General features: G+C 39.3%; 1 protein-coding gene across 1 annotated transcript; it reads left to right on the top strand.

Annotated features, from left to right (window-relative positions):
• The first annotated feature begins 7,987 nt into the window (after positions 1 to 7,987).
• RPS29 (ribosomal protein S29) lies at positions 7,988 to 9,769 on the top strand. The gene is made up of 3 exons (XM_060619765.3): positions 7,988 to 8,126; positions 8,360 to 8,459; positions 9,649 to 9,769. Exons 1-3 carry the CDS (start codon positions 8,065 to 8,067, stop codon positions 9,655 to 9,657), a joined length of 171 nt encoding a protein of 56 aa, XP_060475748.1. The 5' UTR covers positions 7,988 to 8,064; the 3' UTR covers positions 9,658 to 9,769.
• Positions 9,770 to 9,980: the final 211 nt, after the last annotated feature.

Genomic DNA, 9,980 nt, shown 5'->3' with positions numbered 1-9,980 from the left:
AAAGTCCGCTTACCTATAGAGCTTCGGAACTGGGGAGTTGCCCAATGCCAGCCGGGGCCAGCATGTCCCGGTGCTGATGGGCTGGTGTTTGTTTTGGTTTGGGTGGCTCCCCCCTCGGAGGCAACACCTGCCACGTCAGAACGGAATTTGATAGGACAATATTTGACTTGGCAATTTCTGTTGAACAGGTTCCCGCTTTGTAACCGCTATTAGGTTGGATAGAGTGACTGGTTTAACATCTGACACTGAGAGAGACTATCCAGACCCTATAAGCACCTACGGCTCTACATTTCTTGGTGGAGGGAGGCGCCCGGGGCGCACATCTTATTTAAGGAGGCGCTCTCAAAAATGGCGTGTGCATCCCTGAGCGCACAGTCCTTTCTCCTTAAATTTTGTGCCCTCGACGCCTCTCTCGCCTCATCCTAATCCCAGTCTTTTATCAAACATTCATTTTGTTTGAGCGGTACTTTTGCAAATGTGAAATGGCTTACACAAATACGGATTTTCAATTCAATTATGACAATACAATGATTTATCCTTAATTAGGTGTGAGTCCCTGTTTACAAGGTGTTGAACCTGAAGTGTTATCTGTTGATTCTCATTCTGAAAAACGTAACTGGTTCCTAAAAATTAGTAATGAATAAAACATTACGTTTCTTTTTTTTCTATTTAGTATTCTTGCATGGAGAGCATGAAAACACGGCTCCTCAGTTAGCAACAGTTAATCATGTGGCCAGTGAAAACATACAATAAGCCAAACACACCTTATAGTTTTCAAAGACAGACTTCAAGAATTACCCACTTTTGTTCTTTGAGTGGATAATAATATAGAAGAAAATAATAAAACGCCAGCCTAAAGCATTACAAGTACGATAAATATACTCTGAACTTCCAAGAACAGTTGGGAGGTGGGGAAATCTTACATGTATAAACCAATGTAATTTTGATTAGAATAGAAATGTACAAAAAACAAGACTACAACAACAAAGCCTCAACCCTCTATTTGGTGTTACCTGGGTTGTTGAAACACGGATTCAGTGAATTCAGTAAATGTTAAATAATCTAAATATATGAAAGTTACTTAACAGTTCCAAGGTGATTTCAGAGTAGGACAATGGTTTGTATTGCCAAAAACATATCTTCCTAATTGCCAGATTCTCAAAAATGGCCTGTGCTTCCCTAAATATTTAAATAAGATTATCTTATTAAATAAGATTACATAAAATAATAGTGGTTTGAAAGTAAAATAAACATATATCAGTTTTGGGGATCTTAACTCCCACCTCCACCTTCCCCCAACATCTTCACCTTAGTTCCCTCATTTTTAATAGCTGAAATACTTGGATCTGGTGTTTATTTTGGTCTTCTTGGACTGTTTACCAAGCAAAATATTCTTTAGGGGTGTCTGGCCGGCTTGGTTCATGGAGCGAGTGACTCTTGATCTCAGCGTTGTAAGTTTGAACTCTATGTTGGGTGTAGAGATTACTTAAAGTCTTAAAAAAAATAGAAAAGATTCTTTGATTACCCATCCACACTTCTGTCTTTACCACCATACAAATAGAATCTGCCTGTTGACCTCCTGTACCTTTAATTAGCTCAAGCTAGTTTGAATTGCAGACTGACTGAACATGGAAATACAAGGCATTTTAAAGTGGGCTACAGCTTTTGACAAAAGGAATCAGAGAAATAACATCTAGATCAATTTTCTTCTGTGAAATTGATTCCTTTTCTGCCTGGCCTACATACTACACTCATTCTCTCCTTTTTGTTTTGTTCATACTAATTTAACCCTATTAATCTTTCAAAACCCTGTTCAGTTTCCGCTGGCTGTCTCTAACATCTTGTTCTCCTTTTTTGGAGTCTGAAAATTCAATTGCACTTAAACTTACCTTTCATTTCTTTTATTTCACTGAGTTTCCAGTGCATAACAAGCATTCAACAGTTAATTGAATCTCGGACTTTCCCCTTCATTTGTACCCATAGTAAACTTTACTCCCTTAGGTTTATGGCTCATTTGGGTTCAAACTGGTAAATCATAGCTGTATCATACTATTAAACAAACAGTGAGGTCACCATCTGTGGACAGTGTAGACTTGGCTGTCCTGGCACATTGGGACCAGATCTTCGAGTTGGTTTTTTAACCATAAACTTCATCTAAATTAAATAAAGCTAGATAGTTAACAAATATACACTTAAGCATTAGACCTGTATAGTGCTACCTTGTCCCTGTTGATGCTCTGTAATTACATCTTATAAGTTGTGTTTCCACTATGATTTCCTAATTACTACCCATTTTTCCCTTGTTAGTGGTACCATGTCAGTTGAAAGCTGCATTACTTCCCTCCAGAGATATTCCTAAACTTACCAGGTCTTCTGGCTTCAAAATGTATTCCTTTATTTAATATTTATGGTGTTCTTGCTGTATGCCAGTACCTATGTTAGATGTTTAGAAGGCAGAGATGATTTTACAGTGTTTAGGAGAGACAAGCAAACCAACAATTGTACCACAATTGGATACATGTAAGACATTAGAGGAGTATGAAGTAGCCAGATGATGAAAAGAATTTGTTTGCTAAACCAAGGCCTTTGAACTTTAGCCTGAAGGTTCTGGGAAACTTGAAAATTTTCAACAGGGGATAAAATTCACACCGTTTAGAAAAGGTTACTGTGGTCACTAAAGAGATTACTTAGGAGGTAGAGAAAGCCTAGAGGCAGGAATCAGTTGAAAGGCTAATGCAATAATCCACCATCTACACTACTGCCAAATTAAATTATTTTAGGGGGTCTCCTATCACAGAATCCTAAACTTTTACAGCTGAGACATACTTTACACATATTCTAATTCAATTCTCTTATTTTACACAAAAGGAATAGAGGCTGAAAAGAGTAAAGGGATTTGCTCACTACCTCTGAAGAGTGTTAGTGCTAGGACTTGTCGCCTATCCTGTACTTAATTCTCCCCGCAAACCTTCATGGATTTCCACTCTTTGCAATTTAATTAAATACAGTTGTTTAAAGGCTTGTTTCTTGTTCCCTTTGGAATCTAGTCCCTATTACTTAGGTGGACAAATCTCCCCAGGGCAGTTTCTGTGGTTTTCAGTTCCTGCGTAGCACCAGCTCTTTGGGATTCCTGGAAGCTCAACTCAGCATTTTGGAATACATGATATTTCATCTAACACTTTTGGGTGTTCACTTCAAGAAGAATCTTAGATTATCTTGTCCAAAATATTGCTATATGATTACTTATTTAATGCCTATCCTCACCTCTAGACTACAAGCTCCTTGGGAACAGGTTCTGAGTCACTACTGTTACATGCAAGACCTAGCATAGTGTTCACATATAGTAAGTACTCAGTGCATATTTGTAGAAAGAATGAATATGTAAATGAATATATGCTATTCACTTATTCATGTAACAAATATTTATGAGAGCTGGCATTGTGCTAAAATAGAGCAAGCTCACAGACTAATGTGCATTCAATTACCATTGTTTGTGTTGGAGTAAGAAACTAGCCATTTGGAAGGGAAGGAAGCTTGCTTTCTCTTTCACTCCTAGAGAACAGTGAAATAAATTTTAGGTGGATCCAAGACTTAAACACTGAAAATGTAAAAGTGCTACATGAAAACACAGAAGTTTTTTAGAATTTTGACACTACCTAAAAAAGTAATGTAACAAGTTGACAAATTAAAACAGTTTTTTTAACGTTTATTTATTTTTGAGAGACAGAGACAGAGCGTGAAAGGGAGAGGGGCAGAGAGAGAGAGGGAGACACAGAATCTGAAACAGGCTTCATGCTCTGAGCTGTCAGCACAGAGCCCGACGTGGGCTTTCACAAACCACGAGATCATGACCTCAGCCGAAGTCAGACACTCAACTGACTGAGCCACCCACATAACCCCAAGTTGACAAATTTTAATACATAAAATGTAAATGTTCTGCATAGAAGGATATACCAGAAACAAAGTAATTACTAAGAATCTGGGGTTATGGTCAATATAAAATAACTTTGCAACTGATACAAAGGTCAAAGTGCTCATTTTCTTCTGCATAAGCTTTACTAATATATAAACTACAGATCAGCAATACTTTAAGAAAGGGGCCTGTGGGCTCAAAGGAGAAATTCCCAAATACATATGGCTGGCTTATAAACATAGGAAAACATGCTCTGCCTCATCAAAATTCAGACTGAAGCAATACTTACCATTCTTAGGCTAGCAGAAGGACAAACATAAAGAAGTTTGCTAATATACATTGTAGGAAGATTGTGGGGAAACAGATAGAGGTATTCCTTGTTAATATTGAGGGTTAAGTTCCAGACCACTGACATAAAGCGAATACCACAATAAAGAGAGTCAAAGGAATTTTTTGGTTTCCCAGTGCACATAAAAGTCATGTTTACACTATCTTGTAGTCTATTAAGTGTGCAATGGCATTATGTCCAAAAAATGTACGTAATTAAAAAAATACTTTATAGCAAAGAAAAAATGCTACCCATCACCTGAGCTTTCAGTGAGTTGTAATCTTTTTGCTTTTGGAAGTTCCTTTTTAAAAAAATTTCTTTTTTTACATTTATTTATTTTTGAGAGAGAGAGCACAATTGGGGAAGGGGCAGAGAGAGAAGGAGACACAGACTCCAAAGCAGGGTCCAAGTTGTCAGCACAGAGCCTGATGCAGGGCTCAAACCCACAAACTGTGAGATCATAACCTGAGCCAAGGTCAGGCACTTAACAGACTGAGCCACTCAGGGACACTTGCTTTTGGAAGTTTTTACCTCAGTGTTGGTGGTTGCTGACTGATCAGGGTGGTTGGTGTCTGCTAAAGGTTGGGGTGACTGTGGCAATTTTTTAAAATAAGACCACAGTGAAATTTACCACATCATTTGATTCTTTTTTTCATGAAAAATTTGTCTGTGGCATGTGATACTGTTTGATAGAGTCTTACCCATGGTAGAACTTCTTCCAAAACTGGAGTCAATCCTCTCAAACCCTCCTGCTGCTTTATTAACTTAGGTTATATAACATTCTAAATCCTTTGTTGTCATTTACACAATCTTCACAGTATCTTTTAAAAATTTTTTTAAATTTAAATTTTGCTTAACATATAGTGCAATATTGGTTTAAGTGACTCATCATTTACATACAACACCCAGTGCTCATCAAAAGTGCCCTCCTTAATATCCAACACATATCTAGCCCATCTCCCGCCCACCTCCCTCCATCAATCTATAGTTTGTTTTCTATCATTAAGAGTCTCTTGTGGTTTATTTCCCTCTCTTCTCTACCCCTTCCCTTTGCCATATATTCTCTTGTTTTGTTTCTTCACAGCATTTCTAATAGGAGTAGGTTCCATCCTAAGGAACCACTTTCTTTGCTCATCTATAAGAAGCAATTCCTCATCTGTTCAAGTTTTCTCATGAGATTGCAGCAATTCAGTCCCATATTCAGGCTCCACTTCTAATTCTAGCTCTCTTGTTATTTCAAGCACATCTGCAGTAACATCCTCCACTCAAGTCTTGGACCCTCAAAATCATCCATGAAGGTTGGAATCAACTTCTTCCAAACTCCTGTTCATGTTGACATTTTGACCTCTTCCCATAAATCACAAATGTTCTTAATGGCATCTAGAATGGCGAACCTTTCCAAGAGGTTTCAATTCACTTTCCCCAGATCCAATGGAGGAATCATTATGTATGGTAGCCATACCTTACAAAATGGATTTCTTAAATAAAAAGACTTGAAATTTGGAATGATTCCTTGATCCACGGGCTGCAGGATGAATGCTGTGTTATCAGCCATGAAAACAACAATTAATCTCATTGTACATCTCCATCAGAGCTCTTGGATGAACAGGGGCATTGTCAATGAGCAGTCATGTTTTGAAAGGAATCCTTTTTTCTGAGCAGAGGTCTCAATTGTGGGCTTAAAATATTCAGTAAGCCATGTTATAAATTGTTGTGCTGTCATACAGGCTTTGTCATGCCATTTGTAGAGCGCAGGCAGGGTAGATTTAGCATAATTCTTGAGGGCTCTATGATTTTTGGAGTGGCCAGTGAGCACCGGCTTCAACATTAAGAACTACTTGAATATCAAGATAGTATAGCAGACTGTTCAAGTGTAACTAATTGTTTCTTGCTTATTTATCCTTTCCTTTTTGCTTTTAAATGAGTTCACACTTCTTTAGGCCCAAAGGATTCTATACCAAAGTGTTGAATATTTATGGAATTCATCTCTGAAGCATTTTAATCATTTAAAAATTATGTAGACCAGCTAGGAAATGTCTGGGAAAGCTATAGTTGGGGCAATGTTCGATTAATTTTTGAGAAGCCCGTGATTTTGGAAACGACACATCAGTGATTGATATAAACTCTAGGAAAATCATAGAAGTTTGACATTGGGCCCTTTTCAATCAGGCTTTATGACAAAATACCTTTTCTATGTTACCTATCACTAGGTTTTTTGTGCATCCTCAACTCTAGTTACACAAGGTTGTTCACCTTCCCCAACTCCATTCTTTGGCTCAAACTCTTCTTCTCACTAGGCATTCCCTTCCATCTAGTGCTGCCTGTATAAATCCCACTCTTCAAGGCTTACATCAAAGGCCTCTTAAATATATCTCAAGCTAGAATTAATTTCTCTCTTTTTTGCTCCTCTTGTACACCACAAGCATACCCACTATTGGATACAGAAAGTTCTGCTTACTTAGTTGTACACAGGTCACTGAGTCACACAATCTGAAAATGTAAGGAAGGGCTCTTTGAGATAATCCTGTTTTCCTCCCTACATCTGCAAGTTTTAAGGGCAGGAATCAAGTCACATCTGGTTTTTAAATTTTGGATTTGTCTCTTCCTTCATCATGTACCAAAGTACCTAATTTAATGGTTGGGAGGGGTGCCCTACCAGAATCTTGACATACCATGCCTTGGAGAAGCATTGTATTTTTCACTTTCAGTATAAAAGTTCATGTGTAAAATGTTGTTAGATTATTTCACCCTATGGTACATTTTATAAATCAAAGCTTTCAGAGCCATATACAGTTAAGTTTTATCTAGAGACATTATAAATGTCCCTGTGGAATTTAGACATCTTCCAGCAGATTTTCAGATGGCATTTTTTTTTTTTTTTGTAGTTGTAACCTAATCATCTGGTCAAAGTAACATACATTGTGCATTTACTTCTCACTTTAAATTTAACTACATTTAAATATCAAACACACCAAGCCTTTTATCATTTTTCTGAGCTGGTGTAGATGTGTCCATTAAAAAACTAGGGTGTGTCAATTAAAAAATAAGAAATCGCTTTGAAAACGTATTCTGTTCAACAAAACAGAAACTCCTACTGTTGACTCTTAATTATTACAGCTGACTTTAAGTTATTTTATTAATTTGTCCCAGCAGGTGTCAGTGCTGAGTTGAGGCAAAAATCGTGTTTCCAAGGGTAAAAATTTAATTTTAGAGATATAAGTGGCTCGGGCGATGAAAAGATATTTAGATTATGAAATTGTCCATAATTTTAAGAGTTTAAAATTCATTCCTCAGGGCCTTCAAAAGAGACGGGGTCTCGCTATGTTGCCCAGGCTGGAGTGCAGTGGCTATTCACAGGCGCGATCCCACTACTGATCAGCACGGGAGTTTTGACCTGCTCCGTTTCCGACCTGGGCCGGTTCACCCCTCCTTAGGCAACCTGGTGGTCCCCCGCTCCCGGGAGGTCACCATATTGATGCCGAACTTAGTGCGGACACCCGATCGGCATAGCGCACTACAGCCCAGAACTCCTGGGCTCAAGCGATCCTCCTGCCTCAGCCTCCCGAGTAGCTGGGACTACAGGCGCGCGCCACCGCGCCCGGCGCTCGGAGGCAGCGCAAAATGATACTAGAGGTTGCGGTGCGGTGACGTCATCAGCTGTGCCGGCTTGGATTGTTTCCAAGACCTTTCTGTTAACAGCGTGGCCGCATAGCATTCGCGTCATTTGTCAGCACTGCATTCTGGGTAAACTGTCTCAAACATTTGAAGAGCGCATGCGTTTGCGAGCTCTTTCCTTTTGCCTCGTTGCGTTCGGGAGAGCAAGATGGGTCACCAGCAGCTCTACTGGAGCCATCCGAGGAAATTTGGCCAGGGTTCTCGTTCTTGGTGAGAAACAGAATGTGATGTTAGGACGGGTTGCGCTGGCATGTGACGCGGCCAGAACTCTAATGTAGAGGAGCCTGCAGGCGGCGCGTGAGGGCCGAGCGACTCTAGAGCTGTGCCTGCCGCCATTACGGGCCTCTGACGGGTCGGGGAAGACGGGCAGTGCGGGTGGTGGCCCCAGAGTGCGGATCCTTTTATTTCTGTGGCCTCCAGTAGCGCCATCTCTTTTCTTACAGCCGCGTCTGCTCAAACCGGCACGGTCTGATCCGGAAATACGGTCTCAACATGTGCCGCCAGTGTTTCCGTCAATACGCGAAGGATATAGGCTTCATTAAGGTACGCGGCCGCGGATGCCATACTCGTGTTTTGTGAGCGGAGAACGTTCACATATTTCCTTACAGTGAGCTTGCGATCAACACCGTTTTCCTCTTTGTCTTGGCTGTGAGCCGCGCTTTTTTAGGTGACGGATGACCCTGCTAAAATAGCTGTAGTAGTTAGGTCAATGGGATAGGACCATGTAGACTTTATAAATGGTCTGACTCCGATTGACCAGTGTCTGCCAGTTTTAGGTGCCATGCATTATAGTGGATGAAATTACTTGCTTTTTCAGAAGCCACTGAAAGTGGTTTTAGTTCTCTTTAGTTTTAGATCTCTTTAGTCTTACCCAGACATTTTTTTCCAGCAAAATACATGTGTTGCCTCCTGCCCTGAAATGTTGAATAGTATCATGTACTGGAATGAGCTTGAGGATTGGGGCCAGATAAATTTTGTTAGGATTCAGACAGAAGGCTGCTTTTTAATAGTCCTATGACATTGGTCCAGGGTCATGAAGTTCAGTGTCTGCCTGAGAAAAATAAACGGCAAGGTTGTTGCAAAATTTGTATATGTTTATATGGAGCTGTCTTGATTCTTCCTGCTAGTGTCCCCCTCCCCTCCCATGGGGAAAACTACTTCATTGTCTCTGGGATACGTTAACAGTCATTGGCATTAATGTGTGATCTCTGGCAGACACAAAGTATCTTAAGCTTAGACTTTTAATTTTGACCGAATAACAAGTATATGCTTGCTGTTACAGTGTGGAAGTTTATATGTCTTACTTAGTGGGAGGTGGTGAGTGTCTCCCTGATGAGAATGGACTCAGACCTTGAAGCTAACTTTGTGTCCTCAGTTTCTCAGGTTAAGATTAAATGAGTGTATGAATGCCTCCTACAGTAGTTTCTGGCACACAGTACCAAAACGTTAGCTGTGTAATTAGTTCCCTACTTAATAACTATCGAGAGGTTTTGGTAAAGATCGCTTTATCTATTAGTATTTTCCTAGTGGGAACCTGAGGGAAGAAGTAAGAATACCAATACTGAAGTTTACAGTCTAAAATATATAATTGTTGTGGTTTGTGGAATGGCTTGTGGGCATTCAGTCATATCCAGCTTAAACCTCATTTTTCTAAAATGAGCTGGTGTTTGTGAGAATAAAATAGGATACTTAAACATTTTGAATTAATTTCCTTTTTTTTTTTTTTTTCCAGTTGGATTAAGTGAACTTCCCTGAATGGGTCATCCAAGATCCCTACCTTAACTGAAGATATCCAAGATAACCTATCTTAATGCCAACTCATTGTACATAAAATAAAAATACTTCAATTATGAGTGTTTTAATGTGAATGGAATGGTCAATTGATTATAGAAGTCTTTTTAAAGTGTGCTATTTAAAATGCCCTATTTTAAAATGTATCTCAATGTGTTCATCTTCAAAATATGTGGCTTAATTTCCCTCAGTTATGTAAAAGTACCCATGCTGAAATCTGGGAAAAAATGCCGGTGTTGTTTTTACACTTCAGAAAACTTTTTGTTACATAAA

The sequence above is a fragment of the Panthera onca genome, chromosome B3 (genome assembly GCF_046562875.1).
Source record: "Panthera onca isolate mPanOnc1 chromosome B3, mPanOnc1 haplotype 2, whole genome shotgun sequence".
Lineage (NCBI taxonomy): Eukaryota > Metazoa > Chordata > Mammalia > Carnivora > Felidae > Panthera > Panthera onca.
The sequence above is the reverse complement of the archived record's forward strand: the minus strand, read 5'-3'. Positions and strand labels throughout refer to the sequence as shown.